Source organism: Tiliqua scincoides, chromosome 4, assembly GCF_035046505.1.
Source record: "Tiliqua scincoides isolate rTilSci1 chromosome 4, rTilSci1.hap2, whole genome shotgun sequence".
NCBI classification, from domain to species: Eukaryota; Metazoa; Chordata; class Lepidosauria; order Squamata; family Scincidae; genus Tiliqua; species Tiliqua scincoides.
In genome coordinates this window covers 73,843,974-73,871,789 of record NC_089824.1, presented here as the reverse complement: position 1 = coordinate 73,871,789, position 27,816 = coordinate 73,843,974, and the positions used below count along the sequence as shown (strand labels likewise).

Genomic DNA, 27,816 nt, shown 5'->3' with positions numbered 1-27,816 from the left:
GAGCAGTGGTTCTCAAACTTTGAGGGAGCAATGTGATCCCCAGGATCGCGCCGCTAAGGGGGGGGCGAAGGGGGTGCTTGTGACTTAACTTATGAAGACAGGGCTGCAGCAGGCTGCAGAAGATGCAGGGAGCCCTGTGCAGCCCTGCACAGTGCTCCCCAAGGCTTGAAATGTTTGCTAAAAGCAGGTGCAAAGCATCTCCTGCAAAACGGAAGTGCTTTGCGCCCACATTCTCCGAACGTTCCAAGCCTAGGGGAGCAGTGCAGAGGGCTGCGCAGGGCTCCCCACACCTCCTGCAGCCTGCTGCAGCCCTGTCTTCATAAAGTAAGTCACAAGCACCCCCCTCGCTCCCCCCATACAGGTGAAATCCTGGGGATTGCTTCTCTGCCTCTCCCCTTCCCCCGCCCCCTTAAAGGGATGGGGAACCTTTACACGAACTGGTGGGTCGTGACCTGCCAGTTTGAAAACTACTGCTGTAGAGTATTGGATCCTTCCCAAAGACCTAGAATATTCACAGTTATTTCCATAAAATATGCGCTGCTCCAGGTAAGTCTGCTTCCTATGTAGTGATTTCATTTACACCTAGAATTTTCAGGTGTTTTTCCAAGTGGTGGTGGTATTATTATCTGAGGAGTCAAAGAGTGTTCATTTCCATTTGGGTACATATAATGTTTTAATTTACTTTAATAAGTATGATATATGTTATTAGATTCAAAAGTTTTTAATGAAAGTGGTATTTGGAAAATAAGTAGTTATCTCATCAGTTGGTAATATTGTCATTATTAGAGTGATACAGTGAAAATGAATAATTTATTGAATGCTATTAACACAGTCATTGTATTACTGAAATCACAGTGGGGAATAATGGAATTCCCAGCATGTACTGGTCTGAAAATAGCAAACCTTTTCCAGATATTGTTGAGCTCATGACATCTTCTGTAGTATTAAGTATTAGATTATCAAACCTACTTAACCTACTAGTTAAATGAAATTTTGACTGAAAATTTTACTGTACGTATCTGAAAAGACTGTGATGTCAAGTACTTTCTTTACATTTGGTGCTATATTAAAGGAAAAGTTCAGGTCGTTTTTGTAAATTATTTTCACTTAGGCCTTATTCACAAAGATAAGCAGTTGTCTGGTGGCCACTTCCAAGTCACTTCTGCAGAGACTGCTTTGTAGAGCAAAGTCATTCACGTAAAGACGTTTGCCATACTGAAACTTTTTTGGTGGGATTGTTGTGATGGTGAAAATAGAAAACAGATTGATATATGGAATGATCTCCACACAGTTGTATAACAAGCAGCCCCCTAAATGACTGCTAGCATGTATAAGAGCATTAGCTGGATAAAGCTATGAAAAGATGTTCAGTAGTAGCTAATGTTTAAAGCAGTTTGTCTAACTTGGAGGCAAAATGAAGCAATATGGTGGGCCTCTGTATCCACGGGCTACGCTTCAATGAATTTAACCATCCATTGATTGAAAATGTATTTTTAAAAATTGTTTTCACGTACCCTGCTGTAAGCTGTTGCCATTTCATAGCTCTCTCTGGCGGCAGCACTGGCCTTGTTCACACCATTCACACAATTTAGGTGATTTACACAGATTATGAAATTAACACAAGTTCAGGCAATTAACACAATTTTTTCCATGAATGATGGCATCTGCACAGGGTTCTGGAACCAAACCCCCACAGATAGAGGGCTCACTGTGTGTATAAGTGCTGCAGAACCTCAATGGTCAGCTCACGCTTTGCCACAGTTTTTCTACTGGCAAAGAGACAAATAAGAATGTTAACTATGCTTCAGAGATTAATTTTTTTAATTTAATGAACTATATATATTTTTTTAATTATCCTTGAATTAAAATTATTTTGGAATTGAAAATTCTATCATTTGTACTTGAGTTTAACAAAATTGATTTTAAAGTAACATTTAATTGGAAATCATATTTTAATATTACTTAACCCCCAAAATCCCCTTTTCCAGCATTCACTTTGATATGTCGTTAATTGAGCACAGCTAAACCACAGATGGAGCCATACATTCCATAAAGTGCTAACATGTTATCTGGTATATGAGAAGCCCAAGAAACTCAAGTTAAATTTTGAAAATATTCTCTCATCCAAATCTTTTTGTGCTACTCTGTGAGCTTAATGAAAATTGATCTTCTGACACCACCAGTTGAAACATACTTCATTCCACTTTATGTTCTGTTTTAATTATAGTCAAAATTATAATTTTCCTTTTAATTATAGTCAAAAAGCTTTTGCTTATGAAATTCGTTTTAAACTGATAGAGCAGTTTTCATCAAACTGTTTTGCTAAATATAATGGAAGGAGTTAAGACGTTCAAAAAATTAATTCATTTTGATTCTAAGTTTTTCCTTTGGTTTGGTTTCCATAAGACTATTGCTTTTGTATTTAATACAATGCAAAATATTGGCATGGAATATATTGAAGCAAATGACTTTTATACATAATGATGTCATGTTTTCTTTACTTGAAGGTCATTCAGTGAGATTGCTGGGTCAGAAAAAGGATAATGGAAAGCGGTTAGGGGGAGCTCGATTGGATTTGCCAAAGATCAGAAAGAACCCACTGATAGAAATAATTTCCATCAATACAGGGTAAGCATCATTCAAACTGACATAAAATATTCATATACTGCCTAGAAATTCAATTTCACTTTTGTTCTTTCTTAATGTAGAGCTTCCTTAGGATCATACAAATTGTATGATGATTAGTTTGTTTCTATTTCATATTATTGAAAGAGATCTGTATGTGTGTTTAATTGCAGCCCTTCTTATATATCGTCTTTACTAAAAGATTTGTCCTTTGGCATGATAGATCTTCTCAGTATGGTAAATAACTTCTCCTGCTCTGGCTTTTAAATTCATATCCCTGTTCCAGTTCATATACCCATTTTGAGATTGGTGTAATCACCAAGAGGTGGCTTTTTTCATTAGTATTCATAAGAACATAAGAACAGCCCCACTGGATCAGGCCATAGGCCCATCTAGTCCAGCTTCCTGTATCTCACAGCGGCCCACCAAATGCCCCAGGGAGCACACCAGATAACAAGAGACCTCATCCTGGTGCCCTCCCCTACATCTGGCATTCTGACTTAACCCATTTCTAAAATCAGGAGGTTGCGCATACACATCATGGCTTGTACCCCATAATGGATTTTTCCTCCAGAAACTTGTCCAATCTCCTTTTAAAGGCATCTAGGCTAGACGCCAGCACCACATCCTGTGGCAAGGAGTTCCACAGACCGACCACACGCTGAGTAAAGAAATATTTTCTTTTGTCTGTCCTAACCCGCCCAACACTCAATTTTAGTGGATGCCCCCTGTTTCTGGTATTATGTGAGAGTGTAAAGAGCATCTCCCTATCCACTCTGTCCATCCCCTGCATAATTTTGTATGTCTCAATCATGTCCCCCCTCAGGCGTCTCTTTTCTAGGCTGAAGAGGCCCAAACGCCGTAGCCTTTCCTCATAAGGAAGGTGCCCCAGCCCCGTAATCATCTTAGTCGCTCTCTTTTGCACCTTTTCCATTTCCACTATGTCTTTTTTGAGATGCGGCGACCAGAACTGGACACAATACTCCAGGTGTGGCCTTACAAAACAGGATAGGAGATAATGCTTTGTTGCTAGTTTTTTTTCAGGACATTTTAACTTACAGTTTTAGTGGGGGATGAAGATATCGCCTGCAGAAAATAAATTGGTATAAATTAGGTTATACTCAACCTTTCAAAACTACTGCCCTTTTAATAGGTGTACTTTGTTTTATACATGCCTAAAAACATTGTAGAATATTGTTGAAATTTGAAATTAGCAACAAAAGTGTCTACAATTTTATTCAACCTCTAAAAAATTTATGCTGCTGTGTTTAGGTGAAATATATTATCTATTTGTGTTATTTATGCAAGGGGAGTCTGAGCTGCAAATTTCCTCAGCTTTGTTTAGGATGAATGTAATTTGTATTATCCTTTTTATTAGGGCAACTAGTCTAATAAAGGTTAACATGCTGACAAATTTCCACTCCCTCTGTGTGTGTTTTTTTCCAGCTGCTATCTCAATATTCCATTTTTTTCATTTAATTTACAACAATTATCTACTTATCTATCTAAGAGAGCAATCCAAACCCACGCTGGAGCAGGCAAGCCAGGAGGCTTGCGCTGCATCCAAGGCAGGTTTGTGGGCAGCAGCGGCTCAGCCAGAGGCAAGGGGAAACTCTTCCCCTTACCCCTGGTTAAGGGCTGCTGGCCCCAATGGGTCTTCTTGGACATGCGCCACCTCTGGAGGTAGCACCTCTGAGGAGAGCGGAGCGGCTTGAAGTCCCTCTGTTCTCCACGGGGATGGGGTTTGGGAACCGGCATAACTGCCGGGTCCCAGCCCCACCTCCGGCTCCCTGTGTGTCCGCCCCCACGGCCACCCATTGCCCACCCTCCCCCCGCCCAGGAATGCCTTTCTCCCTCCTCCTCCCCACCCCCCATGCCTACCTTTGCTGCTTGTGCCTGCACGAGCGCACCACCACAAGCAGCTGCGGGGAAGCCGCGGCAGAGGTGTATACCAGCCTCTGCAGGCCGGCGCTTCTCCAAGCACCGGCCTGGTTTCCCCGTGAGGAGATGCAAACATGCTTTATGGCAACCCAAGGGACTTGGGCCTGCATAAGGCACTGTTTGGATTGTGCCCTAATTCTGTCTACCAAGGTGCCCCCCCTAGTATGTAAAAGCCAGTACCTAATCTAACAGGCACTCAACCATCTGAGTTCATTATTAATATAAAGATTTCTGGAAGCAGAAACTGAGGCTTTATCATTTTAGAATTACCATTTGGGTCAGCCTTCAGTGTGTATGATGAAGTAGAAAAGAGAAGGTAAATGAGAAATAGCATTTTGTAAGTTTTTCACCTCTTATTTTCAGATCTGCACTTGTGAAATACATGCAGATTTCGTACACATCTGCACTCGTACACATACGTGGCTGTCAAACATGTTCTCATTTCTAAAATATAGTTTGGAGGACCTGAAATAAACTGCATGCTTGTATGTTCCCTTCACTCATGCACTTAGCTTAATAGAATGCTTTGTGGATTGATCAAACTACAGCTTGCCATTATGTCTAAACCGGCAAAAGTATGACTTGAACACCCTGGAATTGTAAGCCATGATTTGATCCTGGTTTGGAAGACTTGTTCAAACAACTGTTTTACCAGTTTAAATGTAATGGCAAGTTGTGGTTTGATTGAATCAGAATGAGTTAAGATAAGCTTGCTTAGGGGTGGGGGAAGTGCTTAAGTCCTTTACTCACTTCCAATCCTCCAGCTCCTGGTTTGGAAGTTTATAGAATGTGATGTTTGAATGCAGCCATAAACTCTTTCACTATGTATGAAGAGATAAATAAAGCAAGTTGTAATAAGTGGTGTGGGCACATCTATAACTAAGGGCAAGAAGATGCTAGTAAACAACTTTGATACCTCTTTTCATGGACCATGAAATTTATACTTAAAAGTCAAGAGAAATTGTACTTGTGTAGAAAGAGAAATATTGTTTACTTCAGAGAACATTACAAAATCTCTGATTTTGTTTGAGGTCTCCTTCTGGTGTGTGTTACTGGAATACATCAAAGATGCTATTTATCTCATTAAACTACTTTAAATAGGGTCTCTGACACTCAGTATTTTTCCCAATTTTTCAACAATGTAACTGCAGGTTTTAAAATCTAAATAACAGAACTTGCTATTTTGACAACGTTATTTGTGAATTTTAGATCTCTGAGTATGTTAGAGCTGATAATCAGGAATCTTGATCTGTGGATGCATATATCTGTTTTTGTTTTTAGTTTTATATCTTCTTTCTTTTCTTGAGGGTGTAGGGCAATTCATGTATGTAGTTTTGGCAGTTGAGAGTATGTCTTGCACCAGCATAGCTACAGTAGCATCTTCTGCAAGGTCATTGGGGCCAGTCCTATTACTCATCCTGTTAGGTGCATGCCCATGATAACAGCTTATTCCCTGAGTAGGGTTGCAGTGATATTGCTGGCCTGTTGGGTAGTTCCTTCCTTTATGTGCAATCACTGTGAGGAATACAGCAGTTAGGATTAAAAAGCCATTTCATCGAACCATCTCCCCAGAACTATCGACTTAACACTGCTTCCGTCTGCTGCTACAGGCAGCATCAGAGGAGAGGCAAGAAGAGTTAGTGCCTCTTGTTCCTACAAGTGTTTCTGAAAAATATAAAACCTGTGCATATGGGGAAAAACTAATTTTGTGTCATTCCTGTGCAGTGGCCAATAGCAAAACTATGTATTTCAGCAGAGAAAGACAAGGGTGGCAAGGGGAAAAGCTGAAACCAAGCAGGTTTATTGGAAGGGGGTGTCAGTTTTCCCCTGCTCCCCATGGACCCCTACTTACCAGGGCAGGGGTCCCAGAAGGCAGAGAGCAGCAGCCAGGGCCCCATGCTGGGTCAATGGATACCAGGGGCGGGGCCAGCAGCTGTTCTGTTTCAGTCCCCCAGGCAGGAAGGGGAGGGGCAAGAAGAAGCAGGAAGCCCCATAAGAGGCGGGAGGCCAGTGATGACAGGCAGAGCAGAAAGAGAGGTGAGGCAGGAGGCTGTGCAGTCAACAGCTCCTGCCCAAGACCAGTGCAAACCAGCCAAACCAGGGAGGAGGACCAGGGTGCCTTAACCCCTTCCCCCTGAAGCAAGTCTGAGACCTCTTGCTGGGGCATGCCTGCCTCAAACCCCTACAGGGGGAATAAAAATAAAACAGTATCTAACTAAGAGCGCAATCCTAACCAACTTTCCAGTACCGAGGTAAGGGCAATGTAGCTCCCAAGTAAGGGAACAAACATTCCCTTACCTTGAGGAGGCCTCTCTGACTGCCATCCAACTGCAGGATGCAGCACACATCCCATTGTCACAGTTATACTAGTACTGGGAAGTTGGTTAGGATTTGGGCCTATGTTTGTCAATTTATTCACTGATTGTTACTGAATAATATTAATATTCAGTCATGGCACAGAAAAAATTTTGGGCAAATATATTTGAAATTTGTCAAATGAACTGATGGGCATTAAAAAAAAAATTCCATAACTTGGACTCCATCAGGCCTTCTCCTGAATGCCCATATCTTTTCTTAACAATATAATCTTATCTCCTTTTGTGCATAGTGGTGATGGTATGAATAGGGGTGTTATACCCCTAAATTATCTTTCCTTATTTCACTTATTTTCTATGGCACTCATGGAGGCATCCTCAAAGTAAGGGAATATTTGTTCCCTTATCTCCAAGTTGCACTGCCCTTATGTCGGTGCTGGAAAGTGGGTTAGGATTGCGCCCTTAGATACTTAACGCATTTCTGCCAGGCCCACAGATGTACAGATTTGATCCATGTTGCATATAAGCAACATTGGGCAGAAAAAGCTTAATTTTATTTGGAAAGACCACATTGCACTTTGTTCATTTATTCAAAAAGTAATTGTTCAGTTGCCAGCCAAACATTCTTATCTAATTCTTATCTAATCTCCTGTATTGAGCTCATAATCTTCTGGGAACCAGAAAAAAATCTTGTTCTCAAACAATTGCTTCTGCATTGTATCATAAGCTAAAAATTGGGAGAGAGGATTTCAGGCAAGGGATAAGTATAATTCAGATGTATGTAAGATTTATATGTTTCCTTTTTCTTTACTGATATTCTAAGGATCTGATACCTCACTGCTTGGGTTTACTTTGTTATAGGTATGTAATCAAAGCTCAATTTTCTGAGCACACTGGGCTCCCAAGGTCTCCCTGTTCCCTTCAGTGCCTAGGACATTTCCATACACAATGGGTTGAATGTGCAACCCTGTCCTAATGTTGAAGTGAGGTACTTGTATGTTTTCTCCCGTGGAGCAAATAGCATTTTCAGGGTATCCATGTTGTGTGTGTGTTTTAGGGTGGGGAAGCAGTGACAGAAGACAAGTGTTAAACACCCCTAGCACCACTTCACTCCCCTTCAAAGTGGCAAGGTGAGCTAATTAGTAAAACTCACAACATGAGGATCAACAATAGGATAGTGCAGTGTTTCTCAAACTGTGGGTCAGGGCCCACTAGGTGGGTTATGAGCCAATTTCAGGTGGGTTCCCATTCATGTCAATATTTATTTTTAATATATTAAATTTGATGCTACCCTGGTATGTGACTGCATTTGGGGAAATGTTACACATCTGTACTTTTAACAGGCTACTATATATATGCTTTTAGCAATGATAGTAAATGGGATTTACTCCTGGGTAAGATTGCAGCCTAGGATTGTTAAAAATTTTCCTGCTTCATGGTATCACTTCTGGTGGGTCCTGACAGATTCTCATTCTAAAAAGTGGGTCCTGGCGCAAAACGTTTGAGAACCGCCAGGATAGTATTTTGCGTGCTCAGCAAAAACTTTGTGTGCAAGCAGCTGCTGATGGAGCACCGTAGTAAGTCAGGATTGAGAGTCTACTGCCTGCCCTGTGCACTGATCATTCAACCTTTTCTCTACCCTGAATTCTCTTTCTTCTTCGCACCTAGAGGGAATTTAACAAAAACAGCAATCACAGTGTTCCCTGGTGTTCCTTTTACAAGGAAAATGCACTGAGTCCCTGACTTATGGATGTCCAACTCAGAGGCATCCCAAGTTATGGTTAGCTATGTCAGAGCTTTTGTGCAGGCACCGCCTGTCCTCGTGCTTTGGAACAGGTGCAATAGTGCTGTTGTGGTTACATCCATTCTGACTCCCAGACAAATTGGATGTTAGATGTCCATTCCAACTTCTGGACAAATCTCTGGAGCAGAACCATAATGTAAGTTGGAACCTTAGTGTACAATGTGGCATTAGTGTACTACAAACTGTTTTTTTTTCGTAAAATGAGAAAGGGAACGTGCAGGACAGGTGTTCCCAAAGTGTGTGTGTCATCACATTAGGGTATCGCAGCACACTCACGAGGTGCCATTGGGATGTCCCCAGTTGCCCATCTTACCTGTTTCCTCCGGGTGCCACCATCTTGGATCTCACGAGATTTTGGCACCCAGCGGAAGGCTGTGGTGGTGTCATGATTGGGCAGGAGGTCTGGCTCAGTTGGTAGAGCTGCCGCCTTGTATGCCTGAAGATCTGAGGCTGCCAGTTCGAAACAACCGGAAGTAACCGAGAACTGACGACATGCTGATATACTGATGAGCTGACCCTCGGTGGCCGAGAGGAGTTGCCATCAAGTGGAGCATGGGAGGCAAAGGGCCAGAGAGAGGCCAGACCGGGAAGGAATCCAGCTGGAACGAGGAGTTTGATGAAAGATTAGAACTATTCAATTGCGTAAATCCTTATGAGGGTTTAGAACAGCCTGCCTATGTAAACCGCCTTGGATTAAAATCTGGGAGAAATCTGATGACCGAAGAAAGGCAGTATATAAATACCTGTATAAATAAATAAATATAGATGATCCAGGTAAGTTTGGGAACCACTGCTTTACAAAGCACAATCCTCTGCGCTTCTACAATGGCCAACTGATCAGACAGTGCAGCAAGACAGACTTGCCAACAACAGGATTTCATTTTGCTAATTTATTTATCTCTGCAAGTTTGCATCCCTGTTGAACTGAGGTGATCAGATGACTTTGGCTGCTTACCCAGTTCTACAACCAGGCAACCCAGATTGCTGCACAGCAAGTGGGTGCAACAAGTGGGTGGGTGAGCATATTAGCAGACGTTCTCCAACATGCACACCTCATTCAAGACCCTCATTATTTAGGAACTAGCTAAAGCACTACCCAGCAATCAGTTTTGTGTTGTCATCCATTTTATCTGCATCTGGTAGAGTGCATTGTCTGCATTCTTAAAATGTGCATCTAAATTTAGTCTTTTAAACCTGCAGCCCTCTACTAATGTTCTACCCAATGCCTCAAAAAAGCTGCAGTTAATAGCTGCCTGTTTATTTACTCAGAAGTAAGGTCCACTTTGTTCATTGGGGTCTGGTCTCAGATAGTGTGAATGTGGTGGTAGCCTGAATCACTTTTTATGTTAGGCATTTCATAAATATAATTATTTGACCTATATTTTTTAATCTGTTTATATGTCAGAGGCATTTCATACTTGAAATGAAACTCATAGATGAAATTTGCCTGCTGACGTAAAATGCAGCATCATAATTGACCTTTACTTTTCAATAGAAGGCCCTCTTTGTTAATGAGAAACAGAACTTTAAAGTTGAGAGGCAAGTGCTGACAGCTCAGTTTAAGCAAAAGCTGATTACTCATTTGATTTGCCTCCCTTTTCTATACTGAAAGAATTCTATGGTTTCCCTTCATTAACTGACATTCTAGGTCAGTGGTTCCCAAACTTTTTAGCACCAGGACCCACTTTTTAAAATGACACTCTTTTGAGACCCACCTAGCTTTATGAGAATAAAAAAAGTTTCTTTTTACCAGGTGCTCAAGCTATTACCTTGTCAGTTTTGCGACCCATCAAAAATTGGGTCCTGAACCACAGTTCATGAACCACTGTTCTAAGTTCAAGCAGGGTGGCTTGCATATGATAGAATTTCTTGTGGATTTGTTGGTAAACATAATATTGAACAATGTGTTATTTAGATAGTATAAAATGCTATAGAATGGCATAGAATAGCCGAATCCAGTGCCTCCCGCGCTCCCGCGCTACCGCGGGAGGCACCTCAGGAGTAGGGGACGTTTGTCCCCTTTCTCTGGGTAAGGGAGGCAGCCCCACAATGGGGCTACTCTCTTTAGCAGCACACAAAGGGCACCATAGAAAAGGAACTGTAGCCTTTTAGCTAGAATTTTTTCCTATTTTAGAAAGTTTAGAAAATAGTTGAATTTAAATAGTGGCTGATCCATTGAACTATATTTATTTTCATCCAGATGCCATTATATTAATTACAGGTTTTTGGTAAATGCTCACTTGCTGTCATTGATAGAGATCTCTTACTTTCTATACAGCTGTTCTCTTTTATAATTTCTCGTTTGGAAGCTGAGAATCATTACTACTTCAATAAAATAATTTGTAACAATTGAGAACAGTTTAAAGATAACTAAATTCTCTCAAATGTAGAAGTCAATGTTACTCTTTTGGGCAGTGGTTCCCAAAGTATGAGTCAGGACCCACTGGTGGGTTGCGCCCTGATTTTTGGTGGGTTACCAAAGGGTCATGGAAAGATCAGATAATTGACTCAATCCCTGAGGCTATTGAAAAATCAGACACTCTAGATGCTAATTACCCTGCAAAGAGCTCAGGGCCCAATTCTGTGGTCCACACCGCGCCTCCGTGGCGCAGACCACAGTTGCAAGCAAATGCAAACATAAGGCATGTTTGTGGGGCTTACCGCTGGGCTCCCACTGGAGCTGGCTCAGCACTGGCTGGCACTAAGCCACCGCCCGGCGGGCGCCCACATTCCGCGGCTCGGTGGTGCCTGCGACTGCCGGGCTGCGGAATGGGAAATGGAGGCGGGGATGGGAGCATTCCAGGGAGGGGGGAGGCCAGCGTGACGTGGGGAGGGGGGCGTGCCAGAGACGTACCTGGTGGCAGGTGGGAGGAGGATCAACGGAGCTCTGCTCCGCAGGATCCTAGGCGCTCGTGAAGGCTGTGTGCCTTACATGAGTGCCTTTACTTTAGCGGCGCCCAAAAGGCGCCACTAAAGAGAGTAGCCCCATTGCAGGGCTGCCTCCCTTACCCGGGGGAAGGGGACAAATGTCCCCTACTCCTGAGGTGCCTCCTGCGGTAGCGTGGGAGGCGCTGGATTCGGCGGCAGCCATCACGGTGCCACCGTGTTGGGGCTCCCCGGACCGCTCAGGATTGGGCTGCCCATTAGGACTGGGCTGTCAACTCATGCAGTTTGGAGATAGCTGCTAATTACCCTGCAAGGAGCTAAGCTCCTGCAGTTTGCAAGCATGTATAACAGTGATTGTCAACCTTTTCCATCTCGCGGCACACTGACAAGGCACTAAAATGGTCAAGGCACACCACCAGGTTTTTGACTAGGCACACCATGCTGCCTGTGAGGGCTCACATCTCCCATTGGCCCTATTAATAAATAACTTTCCCCCAAATTCCTGTGGCACACATGTGGACCACTCATGACACATCAGTGTGCCATGGCACAGTGGTTGAAAATGGCTGATGTATAATATAAGGAGAGATAAAGTTTGAGGGTCTTTTTCTGGTTATTATAAATAAATAAAATATTTCTAGATCTCCTTTTTATAAAGTCTGGTAAACCTAGGTGGGTCCCAATGGAATGTTTTTAAAAGAGAGTCCTGCTGATGAAAAGTTTGACGACCACTGCTTTAGTGTGTCTGCTGACAGGCCTCAAGCATGTGGAAGTACCAGCTGAATATATCAAATATTCATGGTTTGAGACAGTTAACAATAATAAAATGGAAAGACAGTTTTGCAGATCATAGGCTATCCCATAGCTCTTCAACTAGCTGACAGCATGTATTTTTTAAAAATGTCATATTTGTTGGCTGTGATTTGAAAAATGTATCCAAATCCTTATGGTTCCAGATTGGATTCAAATTGGTTTTGGTTAAGTGTTTTTATTGGACCATGTCCAAGGAAGTTGTATTCAAAAATCATGTGTAAACTACTTTTATTTTTAACCCTAATGGGGAATCTAGTTACCAGGGATGTGCACACAAAAAATTGTTTTAAGTATCATGTCATTTGGTGATCTGATTCATTTTGTTGATTCAGTTCAACATTTTGCTTTGCTTTGTTTCCGAGGAGGGTTGCTTTGTTCCTATTTTGATTTTTAAAAATCATTTCTCATTGACTTAACTGGGCAAAATTCAATTCATCACAACTATTTTATTACTTCTCAAATTTGGATGACATTTACAGTGATGGAAGCCATCTTAAGGAGCCAAATTTCATCAAAATAGATGCTGGCGTTCTCATCCTAGAGGCAACTGAGGTTTTATTATTTTAACAGTTTCCTCCTAGTCTTACTACATGCTGTGTGTGTGTGGGGGGGGGATTTTTTTAGCTTATTTGCATAAACTTCAGAGGTAACTTAGAAATGACCTTGGATAAGATTTCAGCTGAATTTTAAAGAATATAGGCTAGAAGTTGAGGCTAGAAGTTATTTATTAATTATTATTATTATTATTTTTATCTACCACCTTTCTTAATAGATTCAAGGCAGTTTACATAGGCAGGCTGAACATAAATCTATTTTCAATGAGATTTTTACATTGTCTCATTCCATGAGACAATCTCATAGAACTTACATTTATCCAGGTTTTTCCCTTCGTAATGCAGTAATCATCTTGCTGCCAGCTCTTGGACTTTCCAGGCTTTCTTCGACAGCTGCAACAAAGCTCCAGACTAGCTTCTTAATTATGCTGTCCATTTTTTCCCCCTAGCATACTCCTCCACTGGAGGCTGTAATGGAAGGGGCAGGAATGGATAACTGGAAGGAATTGATTGACTTAAAGAACACATCACAAGCTATTGTACCTTACCTGACCCTTTCCTTCCGCCTCTAACTGCTTGGAAACCACATTTCATGTATAGCTGTCTTGGAGGGGGACGTAAAATGAAGTGGGATAGCTTTGCTTCATATGAATTTTGCTTCCTTTACGGCTCTTGGAAGCACAGTGATTCAGTGCAGAATATGATTCTTTCCTAAACAAATGCTTGTTCCTTCTGATTACCTCAGAAGGCCTTGTGGTATTTAAAGATGAATTCAAGAAAATGTCCATTGTATTTGACAGTAGAAGTCAATATATATCATAATACTCACTGTCCGTCACAACAAGTGTTGGGCATACTATAATTACACACACTCACCTGCTTGAATCTTGTAGCATACATTTGTATTTCATATCTACATTCACTTTGCAGTCTCATGCATGTTCACTCAGAAGTAAGGTGTATTAATTATTTTTAGGTACATAAGTAGTGCAGGATAGCAATTCAACCTCAATATTTGCGGGGGATCTGTTCCCAGACACACATACACCTGCTGTGGATACAGAAATCCATGGATGAAGAAATGTGCTGGTCCAGTCCATAGGACCTCCAGGTGCAACTGGAGATATTCTCCAGTCACTTTTCGGAGGTATTCTGAGAACCACAGGGGCCTTTAAGGGTCTCAGAAAGGCCTCCATAGGTGCCAGAAAGGCACTTCTGGTTTTCTGCAGACCTCAGAAAGGCTCCTGGACAAAACCGGAAAGCATCTCCCGTCATGTCTGGGAGCTCAGGCCTGACCTTCACTGCTGGTTCAGAACCTGCAGTTAGTTAAAACCACGAGTCTAGAATCCGCAGATAGGGAGGGAGCACCTATAGTATCTAGTGCTTATAACTAAGAACACTTTGACTGTGACTGGTGTATACTCAGACACAGATGGTGCCATTTTTCAGAGTGTTAATACTTGACATTATAGTCTCCTAGTTTTTGTCTTAGTTGTGCCTCTTTTGCCACACAGTGACCCAGTACAAGAAATGATCATGCATCTAGTCAAGCCACTGGTCTAATCCTATGTAGTACTATCCACTTTGATTAGCAGCAACAATTCAAAGTGTCAGTCAGTGGTCCTATGCAGCCTTCCTCAGTCTTCCAAACTTTCATAAAATGGAAAGTTTCCGAAGCTTTGTCCTCCTCAAAAATCATGCAAGCAAGATTATTCATTATTTATCACATTTCTTCATACAGCACTTTCAAAGCAGCATACACACTCAATCTCATGAAACAATTTAAACTGTTAAAATTATAAAAAGTCAATATAAAAAAGCACACAAAATAACCAAAATCAGTAGAACAGAAAAATACAAACAGCATCGTTATCTCCCAAAAGTACAATAAAAAACTGATTTGTTTATAGTATGTTGTAGGAGAGGAAAATAACGAAACACAAGTCATTCCAAAAATTCATTTCAATAACCAGAAAGGCTCTGCTTTTTGTGGACGTGAATCTCATTTCAGGGAGGAACTTATTTGGGCCTCACTTAGCCAATGCCTCACCGAGTGATCTTAACTGTTCTTTTAACATAGCTATAATGCGATTCTGTCAGGTAACCTCTCATTACTGATCAGACTGCTGCAGTCACTAGTTGATGTTTTCAAACCACGTTTGTGGGGAACCCTGTATATATTATACACCCAATTCCGGTGTCCAGCGCACTGCACCAGCAACTACCATCTCTAAAGTGCTGTAAGGCACTCCTGCACCAGCAGAGAGGACACGGCACCATCACTGAAGTCTGCATCAGTCAGCGCTGGGCCTCAGCGCCAGTAAGACAACTGTGGGGCAGTCAGTGGTAAGTGCATTTGCTGGCCGGCAGTTTTTTGGGAATGCCGGAGGGAGGGCAGAAGTGGGCAGGGAGAGGCTGGAGGGAGAATCGGGCAGGGAGTAGGATGGAAAGGGCAGCAGAAGCTGCCACCAAATCCTATGCCTTCTCCCGAGCCTATGCGGGCCTGTACCAGGAAAATAGGTAGTACAGTTCCAAGGAGACCCTTTGGGGTCTCCTGGGCTGGACACAGGGTAAGGCAACATTTATTCCTTTACCCCAAGGAGACTGCAGTGGCTGCCCCAGCCCCATTGGATACAGTGGTGGCTATTGCAGTTACACTGAACATTGGATACACTGGGTGGCACCGGGGCTTAGTTTTGGGCAGCCTGATAGTTTAACCCAGGGATCACCAAGGCAGAAAGGATGGTAGTTAAAAAAAAAAAAAAAACAGTAGTCAGCCAGCTTGTTATTACAGAGTAGTTATTGCCTCACCTAGATCTGATGAAAAGGTGAAAGAGAGCTGTGTCTCATCAGTACAGTGATGACATTGTAGTCTTAACTCAATGACCTTCACCAGTATTTTCGTGTAAATGTTAAAGAGCATGAGGAGCAGTTTTTGATGCACTTTGATGCACTCTGTACAGTAAGTCCCATGCAGAGAAGCAATAATCTCCCAGCACCACTTCTGAGAAACATGTAAAGTATTGTGGTATGTGTGGTTATTCCAAGTTCAAAATATAATTGTTACAAATTGTAGTCTCTCTTGGTTGGGTGGAGAATAGAGAACTCAGCACCTTTATATGGCAATCTTCCATGTACTCCTTCTGTGTTTGTTATTACTTTTGTCTCATCTGGCACTAGACCATCCCATATTCATAAGCTCATTTAAGAGTTTCCAGTTGTTGGACATAAATCAGATAAATTGGTTTCTACATGGCATGTTGTTTTCTAGATTGTGTATCTTTAATGCACCATTGGTTTTCAACAATGGATTCAATGTAATGTAAGTCCATGGCCTTTTTTAAAAAAAAAAATCAGAATGGAGATATGCCACAAACAGGGTATCCTTGAAGTACTGAAAGAATTAGATAAACAGTGGCCCCAGTATAACTTCCTAAAGATGAATTCAGATGACCAAGAATTACATGGAAGGAGTTTTAAAACTTTGCCTGTCCTTCTAGGGGACATTGTAATTTGTCACCTCCAGTACTTTGATTATTTTGTGATCATTGGTTGTTTGTTTTTGTTTGTTGTGCTTTCTTTAAAAGAAAATAGCAATATATAATACAGTGGACAGGAAGTTTAGCTTTTCCTTATTCTACAGCCTTGAGATTTGCATATAGAGGGGTAGCAATACTGAATCGCAACAGACCTTCCACCCCTTCACATAGTTTTCACAAGGCTTTCTGTTGTCCAAATGTAACCTTAGATGAAATCTGTAAAACTTGTGGTTCTCCAGGTTTTTTTTATCAAGTGGTATCTGTTTCTTTGTTTCAGATGCTTGTTGCTGCCTAAAACATAATTAGCCATTAGAAATGAATAATAGGGTATGATGGAAAGTTGCTGTAGCTTTAAAAGGTTGATCATCATCCTATTTTGGGAAGCCTAAATCTTCGTTTTGAAGACAACTTGCTTGTCAAACGTACATGCACAGTTGCATGTAATTTCTCCTTGTCACCCTGGCAGACAATACCCCCATCGTTTTGTTGCCTTGTCAGCTTGGTGACATTCGTGACAGGAAAAGTTAGCTTTCTAGCCTTTGCCTATAGGAGGATATGAATGGTTATTTTCCTTTGCCATTAAATATGATTATCTGAAGATTAATAGATATTTTTTTCCAGCTTCTTGTAGGTGGAGCTTCGTGAAATCATTATGTCAGGTTCACATCTAGAGTTATTGTGAGCATTCACATATAATCAGGGGCCCTAAAACAAAAACATAAAACAAGTCCTGTTTGAACAAAGTCCTCTTTGTGAACAGGATCAAGATGAGCTGCCTCACTTCTGCAAATCACTGAAACTATCCCTTCAGGCTAAGGATTTACTTTGCAGCTAAGGAAAAGAAAGGTGATGGCAACTCTAGTAGAGCATCCTTTCCATCTGGAAATGGAACTGGAACTGCCAGTCCCAGAATCCTCAGTGGAAAACCAAATCTATGTGTGTTGTTTCTGCTTACCTTCCAAATAAACTATAAAAGCCTCCAAATAAATAGAGCTAGTTACGAAGGTAGAAAGCCAGCAAAGAAAAGGGAGTGCTTTCCAGTGTATTGCACAGAGTGCTACATGTATGGCTGCCTGCCTGCTAGGCTGGAGTTGCAGGTGCCCTCATTGCAGTGAGCTCCTGGCTCTTGAACAAGCCTTGAAGCAAAGATAGCTGACCTGATGAAGCAAAGAGAAGTATGTGAATAAGATCTTCACTGACATGATAGAAGTGCCCTATGACAGCTCTGCTGCTGTCACTGAGAATGGAAATGTTGGAGAAGATGAGGACATCAGTTCAAGGAAGAGAGGCATTATCCTTTAGTAGGATCCCATTCTTTGGAGTATGATGATCCTATATCCTCTCATGCCAGACACAGTCCTCTTTGGAATCTATGTAGGGGGCTTCTAAGTAGTAGGTGGTTTGATCATTAGAAAAATTGAGAGATGGGTTTGTGATAAGTATGTAGACCTCATGGTAATATGCTTGCTGGATATGAAAGTTGAGGACATCATGCATTATCAGACATCATGCATTATCTAGACAGGCTGGTAGACAGGCCTGAAGTGAAGGCAGCCATCATGGTGCACAGCAGCACCAATGATGTTGGGAAATGTAGTCAGGAGGTTCTGAAAACCAAATTTAGGTTGCTCGTTAGGATGCATAAAGCCAGTATCTCCAGAGTATCATTTTCAGAAATGCTACCTGTTCCACATGCAGAGGCAGCAAGACAGGTGGAGCTGAAAGGTCTCAATGCATAGATAAAACAGAGTGTCAAGAGGAGGGGATTCGCATCTGTTAGACACCAAGGAATTTGGGGACAAACCAGGCATGTGCCAATGAAACAGGCTTAGCTGGAACTGAAATGGAACCAGACTGCAGACACATAACGTCAAAAGGTGGCGGAGTAGCTTTTAAAATGTCTGATAAGAACTGGACAGGATCTGGTTTGAACCAAAGCATCCCTAAGGGATGAGGTTGTAAATGTTGATCATTCAGAAGAGGGGAAGGTTACAATTCGGAAATGAGTGTGTGGTAGGGCAGGACAGCAGGCCCAAGAGTACAAAGGCTATAATGGGGGGAGGGGGGAAGCATTTGCAACAACATTCAAATTAATGTATAGATGTTAATTTGTGAATGCCAGAAGCCTCTGAGCCAAGATGAGAGAGCTAGAGCACTGGATCTCAATTGAGAGCATAGATATAATGGGCATATGGAAACCTGATAAAACAGAGAAAACCAGTGAGATATGATTATTCCAAGTTAGAACATGGAAGAGTATATTGAGACTGGCATCGCTCTGTATATCAACTAAGTTATAGAATCCAACAAACTAGAAAACGTAGAGGGAACAGACTTCTTCACAGAATCCGTGTGAATGGAAATAACAGGCTCCCAGAATAATTGCAGTGTTGGGGTCATACCTGATAACCAAATTTGATCCTGACTTCGAGAAAGAAATCAGGGATGTATCTGACTTCGGTTCCTAGCAAGTATGGGAGAGAAGAATGCCTTTTTTCCAAGTTTATTAGCTTTTCAGAAGTAGCTGGTTGGCTTCTGTGGGAAACAGAATGCTAGACTAGATGGGCCTTTAGCCTGATCCAGCAGGGCTTTTCATATCTTCTTATTTTATTTCCTAAACTTCACTTTTTAAAAATGTGTTTGTGTTTGATCCGACTTAAATAAACTGAAGCCTTATTTTTTAAAGGCAATTTATACATGTTGGGGGAACAGTGTCTGCAAAGATCAAGCGCTGAAAGTGTCACTCTATCATTTTATTTTTAAATTTTCAGCAAATGCTTGGCAATCCCATGATTGTTTTGCACTGCAGATCAGAGCCAGACTTGGTGTCTTTTTGTTTTTGATAAATGAATAGTGTTGTTTTTTTAATGTTTGGGGGTTAGTGTGTGAGTCATGTGTGTTATATCCTCCTTTTAAAGCCTCAATTATCTTGAAGAAAGGTAACTTGTTGCTCAACAACTAGAGTTTCTATGAGACTGAAAAATACAGCTGGGAGTGTGTTTACAAAAGGGTTTGCTTAGTCATCTGTTTTCAACTGTTTTTCCAACTCCTGCCAGTCTGTTTTTCTTCTTACTCAGATAAACTGTCCTTATTTCTTGGCATATACATATATATATATATACTTTTCTGCAAATTAGATTATGATCCATTGTTTCACTGCTTTCCATAGGTTTCAGAGTAAATAGCCCTTTATCTCCTTGATATTTGTAGTGATTAACTTTCTTTGTGAAACATATCAAAAGGAAAGAAGAACCAAAAGTAGGGATTCAGAAAAGGAAATGGGACTCATTTATACTAAGTAAAGAAGCTGAGTAAAGGTTTGAATTCTTTATGAACTTAACATAGCAGGCCCCACTGAAATGAATGCGACTGCTCAAGAACATATAGTTCTTCTATATAATCCATTCTGTTGTTTGTGCTCTGAATTGTGCTTGTGAACCATGTCAGACAAGATGGCACCTACGAGCTTCTGTAAGCAGTATAACTGCAGCAGTAACTCATTTAATACTACTTCCTGTAATGTTGTTTCATTATACAATGTAACTGTGGTATCTGTGGATATAATTCACTGTGGATGCTATGGATTCTAAGGGAAAGCGAATTCCAGTTTGCTCATCAAAAGAAAGTGATTTCAAATTTGCATATCTACAGACGGTCCTGGAATGGATCCCCCACATATAAAAAGGGCAGACCTGTAATGCTCTCTGTTCTAGATGTAATTTTTACAGTATTCACAGTATAGAGAGCTGTACTCTTCTTTCAATAAATGAGAGCTGCATATTCTGGTTAGCACTGCACTAGTTATTCTGCATAGTGTGAGGTCAGTTGGCATTTTCCTATGCCGGTTTCAAACTTAGCCATTGTGCCAGGGCATTGCCAGAATTCTTGATGTTTGGTCTCAAAATGATCCTGCCTGGGAACACAGCCGCACTGTCAAGAGAGATGTTCTGGCAGGCATGACTTGCTACCAGGAAATGCTTTGGTAAGAGAAAGAGCAGTCTGTCCTAGATGTGTTGTTCAACAAGAAGCATGCAATTCCTAAGGCTCATAACCTGGCTCATCTGTCTGCTATGGTTGCCATGTAAGAGAAGTGATGCAAGTAGTGGTCAGTTACGCAGGGCTGTGACCTATTGCACCAGTGTATACATACTGCATTAAAAAATGGTGATACAGTGATCACATCTCTGGTAGAATAGTGTTAATTACATCCTATAACACTGCTTTCTCTAGCACTATTTTTATAGCATTGTGTCCTGAATGTAATTTACTGTAATTTATACAATATTATGCAAAAGAAAACGATTAAAATTCATAAAACTATTCAGGAGTTTGGTGTGGAAAAGTTGTCTACGCCCATGGAATCTGCATATTCTGGCTAGCACTGTGCCAATGAAGGTGGTATATTCTGGGTGGCATGGGACCAATCCCTTGCCATGCACGAGGAGTGATGGCTCTGGTGGTCCGTTATGCAGCAGGTTCCAATCTATTGCACTGGTGAGTACAGTACTGTCAAGACATCTACATTAGAACAATGTCATGCTGTAATTGCCTTCTATTTCTCTGTTTCACAGTTTCCAGGAATGGATTCATAACATAAGAAGTATTACTATACAGAAATTATAACTATGGTTAACAAAGGAAGGCAAATAAAGATGTAGAACATTGTGGGATGGAGTAGTTTTTTAAAAAAAATGAAGGAATGGATGTGAGGTTGTTGTCATTTTAAATAAAACATGTTTCTGCAAAGTTCTTATTCAACCATGTCATAGTGAAATCTGCAGAGAACAGGGTCATCAGAATAATCCAGTATTGTCAGATCATAGTGAGAGTTCAATATGTCTCAAAAAATCAAGTTAGTTAAATATGTCCACAATACAAAGATGACCTTTCTCATAGCCCTTTGGTATAATCATAGTGGTAGTTCTAAATTATATAGTTGAAGAATAATTAGGGCTGGAGGTGCTCACACATCAGTTTTACAGGAAGCTGCTGCAGTAGTATCATGACCGTAACAGAATCCAAGCACCCTCACAGAGTTACAAATGCCTACCACAGGAGTGGCCATACTTTGAACTTTAGGGTTCCTGGACCTTTAACAACTGTGTAGAGGAGGAAATTTCAGCAGGTGCAGCCTGTGTTCTGTGAGATCTTGGGCCATCCCAAGACACATTTCCTACCTGAGGTGAAGGAACAAGGTGGAGGAGCCCCCAGACTATGTTGCCAATCTGCCAGTCTGAAGGTATTGTTAGCTCCCATAGACTTCAGCCTTTCTCATAAGAGCTCAGGCTCTTTCAAGCTTTATCTTCACAGCAAGCTATTAAGGTAGCTAGGTTGAGGATTGGGCTGAGGTCACCTAGTGAGTTTCATGACTGAGTGGGATTGAGACTTAGCCCAAGAAGAACTTTCTAACAGCACTGCCATAATATAATAATAATAATAATAATAATAATAATAATAATAATAATAATAATAATAATAATAATAATAATACAGGTATTTATTATTATACAGCCCCCTGGGGGCTGGGGATAAGAATAGGCTCTCAGTTTGGCTGTACTTGTCGTAAGAGGCGACTGAACAGCCACCGGGTAGATGGGACTCGTCAGCCTGGGAAGGCAGCTCATCTGAGAGAAGGAAAACTCTGATCCCAAACATCCACTGTCTTGTGGCTACAGCCGGTTATGGAAAAGGCTTCAGGAGTCAACCTCGAGGCAAAATCCGGAGCCGGAGTCCCTGAGGCAGTTCATGGCTGAACACAGTCCTGTTCTGGCAACTCCTGCGACGCCGCTGGAACCAACCGTATTGGCCTCTGCCTTTTCATTGGACCATTTCAGCGACGTGGAGAGGGGGGATTTGCTGCATGGGTAACAGCCTGTCCTCCATACCTACTTTACCCAGGCTTCGTGCACTGGAGAGGACACTCTGTTCCAGAGCCACCATTCAGAGCGTGACACCATAGTCTTCCGAGACTGAAGGATGCCAACATGCAATACAGGTATTTATATACCACCTTTCTTGGTCGTCAGATTTCTCCTCAAACTTTAATTCAAGGTGGTTTACATAGGCAGGCTGTTCTAAATCCCTGTAGGGATTTTTACAATTGAAGAAAGGTTCTATCTTTCAAGAACCATGTTTCAGATGGATCTTTGCTGATCTGGTATCACATTCTGGCCTCAAGTTTCCTCCCACGCAGGCTGACAAGCAGCTCCTTCATCTCTCACTTGAAGGGCGGCCAAGACGCTTACAGGTGGAATAACAGCTGACAACTCAGCTTGTCAGCTGCTTCAAGGTCTCGCCATTCACGGTGCCGGTGACCTTGAACTGGCGACCTTCAGATGTTATCTTCAGGCAAACGGAAATTCTACCCTCTAGACCAGACCTCCTGCCCAGTGTAGCTGACTTAGGGCCCAATCCTATCCAACTTTTCAGCACAGGTGCAGCCGCAATGCAACCCCTAGGTAAGGGAACAAATGTTCCCATACCTTGAAGAGGCCCCTGTAATTACTTCCCCACAGCAGGATGCAGTGTATGCCCCATTGGCACAGCTGCACCAGCACTGGAAAACTGGATAGGATTGGGCCCTCACTTTTCTATGTGCACAAGACTGAAAGAGGCATTCTTATTTAATTAAAAGTAAAACTAGCTGCAAAAATAAATTATTCTTTATATCAGAACATCATATTTGCAGACCTTCTCTATCTGTAAATTCTATACATAGTTGGCTTGAAAAGATTAGACAAGTTTACAGAAGAACGGAGGTCTATCATAGACTGTTATGCCACTGTTAAGCAACCTTATGTGTCTTTCAGTCCGGCCTACTTCACAGGGATGCTGTGAAGATAAATATGAGATACATTATTTACAACACCCTCGTAGATTACATTTTAGCATCAATATAGTAGCTCACTATGAAAAACCCAATGCAGAATCATTTCTAAAACAGACACATTTAAATTAAAATCCTAGGACATTGCATGTTGGTGGGAGTGGGAGATAAGATCATGGTTATGGAGTCAGAGTGCTGAAGAATTTTTTAAAATGCATTTTCTTATCTCTTTGTATACCTCATGTTATGCACATTTTGTCAGATGTAAGTCCCACTGAGTTCAGGGGGCTTACTCTCAAATTTAAAAATATTTGACTGTTGAGATGTTTGGTGATATGTAAGGTATAGACAGATCTCTCTCTAAATCACAGATTAGGAACCACAAGAGGTTCATGCTTTGACCTAATTTGGTTTGTACCAGTTGCATCTTGTTGTGGAGGGTTTTTTGTTGTTCATTTTTTGAGTAGAAAAAGATGGGAGAATGAGGAGGGCAGGAAGAGAGATAGAAGTGGGTGCAGTGCTGTACACTGGTTTTATAGTGGCTCTGAGATCCAAAAGAGTTGAAAGCTAATGCTCTTAGCTAGAGTTTGGGCCACTGTAAGTGCTTATGGGGGAGAGGCAAAGGCAGCAATGTGATCGCTATGATTGTGCCACAGCCGGGGACGAAAGTGTTTTTTTTAACTTACCCCTGTCAGCACCGGCTCTCCAGAGGGTGTAGGGAATCCACAGACCCCTCTGCATGGCTCCCCAAATCTCTAAACAGCTAAAAAAAGTAATCATGATCCACTTCTGGTTTGCAACTGCAAAACCAGAAGTGGGTCATAGTTATTTTTTTAGCTGTTCTGATGATTGGAGAGCCCTGAAGAGGGGTCCGAGGCTCTCCAAAACCCTTTGGAGGGCTGGCACTGTCAGGGGTAAATAAAAAAAATGTCCCCAACAGCAGCACCATCGTGGCAATCACATTGCCACCTTCACCATCACCCTACCCCTTAAGGGACAGAGACAGGGCTTCCCTTGCTGGGGCATTGTGACACTCCAGTTTGGGAACCTCTGCTCTAAGCTATTACTCCAAATAATTTTTGAGAGCTGGTCCAATAAATATTCTTGTTATACCTGATTCAAGCTCAAACCTTAGGGACAGACAGACAGACACCTTTATTGGCATATTTTTTTAAAAAAACACAAGTACATCGAAAAATATACAGTGTACAATCCAAGAGCAAATAAGATAATTAGTCAGGAGGGGCTGCGTTTTCCATTGCTACAAATAAAACTACGACATCTCATTAAAAACTTTAAGACCCCCATGGTCTCTGTTGGAGTGGGGTCCACAGATGACAACAAATTTCTTAATTGGATGGCATCCAAGCAGGCAGCCCATTTGTTCAAAAAAAAAAAAAAAGGAGAGGTGTTGTTTGCACAAGGTCTGATATAACGGACAGTGTAGGACCTTGTGCATAAGGGACTCAACTTTGCCTAACCCACAGTTACAAAGATGTTTGTTGTATGGGATGCTGCTGTATCTTCCATACAGCGCAGCTGTTGGGAATGAGTTGCATCTCGCCAATGTGAACGCCCTACGTTCATAAGGACTCAGTAACGAAGTTAAATATGATGACATAACACCTGCTTTCATAAAAACCTGAAAGCTCTGTGGGGAACAGGCTTGATTCACTGCACTATAAAGGAGTTGGACCTGGATGTCCAGAAATCTCTTTCTGTTTAAATGATATGCTGACATAAAGGGCAATGCACCCAATGCCTACATCAGTGCCAATTGTCCTGATAATAAGATCCCCCATAGATTCCACCGGGGCAAGCAAATCCTGTAAGAGCTCAAATAAGGCTATTCTGACTAGACTTATAATAGACTCTTAGCCAGAATTTGAAAGTTTTTAACCAAACCAGAATTTGAAAGTTTTTAACCAAGCCCTCGTTTCAATTAAACATTACTAAGTAACACTATTTGGTAAGCCCAGAACTTTCCTCAGAAAGGCAGATTGGATTTGTTCTAAGGAGCAATTCATTGCCTTGATCCAAATTGGAGCACCATACAAGATCTGGGGGGTAATTTTGGCATTGAATACCTTCAGAGATGCTGGGATGTAAGCACCCCCTTTAGAAAAATGAAAGCGTAAAATATTCTGCACAAGCTTAGGTATTAACTAGGTAATCCTAAACCTTGGTTTCCTATCTGTAAAACTGTGGTAATAGCACCCTTCCTAACAGAGTACTTGTGAGTATAAATTGTACATGAAAATGTTGTTAACTTGCTTCTAAGCTTCCAAGAGAGAAAACTTGGTAACTGTGTAAGCTTGCTAGAATATATTGCAATTTTCAGCTAGTGGACTCTGGGATGAGCCTGGTTTTTGTGAAGACAAATATTAAAGCATTTTTAATTAGCTTTGAGCATTCTTGGAGGCAGATGTATTATTGTAGCTATTCATGTACTCATGTACTCTCAGGAGTATTATATTTATTCAATTACAGGCCAAGTCCCTCTTTCCACAGGAGCTGTTTCTGGAATACATTTCAGTGGACCTCTACTAATCTCTTTTCAAGGGTTTCTGGTAGATATTAGTTGCTTCTAGTTTTGATAATTTGCAAGAAAACCAGGTGCTGGCAGCTCTTTTTGCTGCTTTGTTTGATGTGATTGACAATGTACAGTATTAAACTGATGTATGTTGAGAGTATCAGTCTCCCCTGTATTGTTCACTATTGCTCCATTTGGGGGCATGAGGCAAATTTTAGCAATGTTAGGAATATGGGAGCAATTCTTGCATAGACACCACATTGGATAGTTTATTCTCAAAGAATCGGTGTTGCATTTTAAAAATGATTGTGTTGTTCTTTTCACCATTACCCTGTCCACATAACTCATAATCATATTTCCACAGAGGGTACTGAAATTTATAATTTGGAAGCATGTCTGATAGCTATCTCTGACTGTCTAAATTAAGCTTGCTAACTTTTATCCCACTCACAGAGAACTCTTAACCCCTTTCTTCCGGATGTTTTGACCAGTCCTAAAACAATACCTTTTATCCCAAGAACCTGTTATATGTAACAGACTTAACTGTAGACTAATGTTTCCTGTGAGATTTAACCACTCTAAAAGGCTGTATCCGAAAAGCCATTGAGGAAGTGAAAACAATAGCTCTTATCGCAAGCAGTGGTCTACTTTTCAGCTGAGTTTTTCTTATATGATTGGCTCTGGGGCTCCATGGTCTACAAAGTGTATTGCTCAATATGCAAAGGTGTGACAAGTTTTAAGCCTCTTCTTGCCATTTTAATAGGACTGTTATATGACTTGTTATATTCAGGAATAGTTCTATGTGGCTTTCATGTAGATTTGACTTTTCAGGAAATAATACAACATATAGTAAGTATTGTATTGTGAGGGGTTCCTATGGTTTCCTTCACTCAGACAGATTGAAGAAAAGAGGGATGGACGAACAGGGATTGGTTGGAAACTGTGGGCTGTACAAGTGCCTTGTATAAAATAGGTGCCTTATGAAATCAGAAAAGCAGTTTCACCCCTACAGTTCCCTTACTCCCATTTCTGGAGACTTTTTCATCTCACTACAACCTTCTGTGCTTTGCCCTGCACTGTTTTCAAGGGTCTCCTTCTTTTCAGGGGGGAAAAGAGGCAGCTGTGGGGACAAGGGCACAAATCCCATTGTATGAGCAGAACTCCACTTGCACTTATTTGGATACAACCCTAAAGGATGCGGGGGGGGGGGGAATACATAAGGTGTATTGAGGTCCTCACTCTAGTTGCATTTTATTTTACTTGGATTTGTCTTTTGTTGCCTGTTATTAACACTGATGTTCCTTCTGCATAATTATAGGCTTGGATTTTTACATTAGTTCATAAAGATTACATTACATTTGTGTAGCTTCACTTGTATTCATTCCCTAAATGTGATGCAGTGTGCTGAATAAACAATTTACATATTAGGCAATAGATTGTCAAGCTGTTCTGGAGGGAGTTTCATTCCCCTTAAAGGACCAGGTTTGCAGTTTGGGAGTGCTCCTGAGCCTGGTACTAAACCTGGAAGCCCAGGTGACAGTGATGGCCCTGGGTGCCGTTGCCCAGCTTAGGCTGGTGCACAAACTGCTTTCTTACTTGGATCAGTCAGACCTGGCTATGGTCACCCATCAACAACTGTCACCAAGTTTGACTACTGTGATACATGCTACATCTAACCACACTCCTTAGTGGTTTAGGATCTAAATCAGCGGTTTTCAACCGCTGTGCTGCAGCACGCTGCTGTACTGTGAGGTTGCTGGAAATTTGGATAGGATTAGGCCTTAAATTGGTTAGGATTACACCCTTATTTAGTTATGTGATGGATTTGTTTATGTCAGTGGTGGGCAAACTTCCAACTTTAGGGATTCTGGATCTTTAACAATTGTATAGAAGAGGGAATTTCAGCAGATGCAGCTTGTATTCTCACAAATGACAAGCTACACCTGCTGAAATTCTCTCTCCAACACAATTGTTAAAGGT

General features: G+C 41.4%; 1 protein-coding gene across 3 annotated transcripts in view; it reads left to right on the top strand.

Moving 5' to 3' along the window:
- The window catches only part of CDKAL1 (CDK5 regulatory subunit associated protein 1 like 1), a 340,298-nt gene that overhangs the window by 109,931 nt on the left and 202,551 nt on the right, over positions 1 to 27,816 (top strand). For all 3 annotated transcript variants that reach the window (XM_066624923.1, XM_066624921.1, XM_066624922.1), the window contains exon 8: positions 2,508 to 2,628. In XM_066624923.1, coding sequence (XP_066481020.1) covers positions 2,508 to 2,628 — 121 coding nt within the window. The remainder of the gene's footprint in view (positions 1 to 2,507; positions 2,629 to 27,816) is intronic.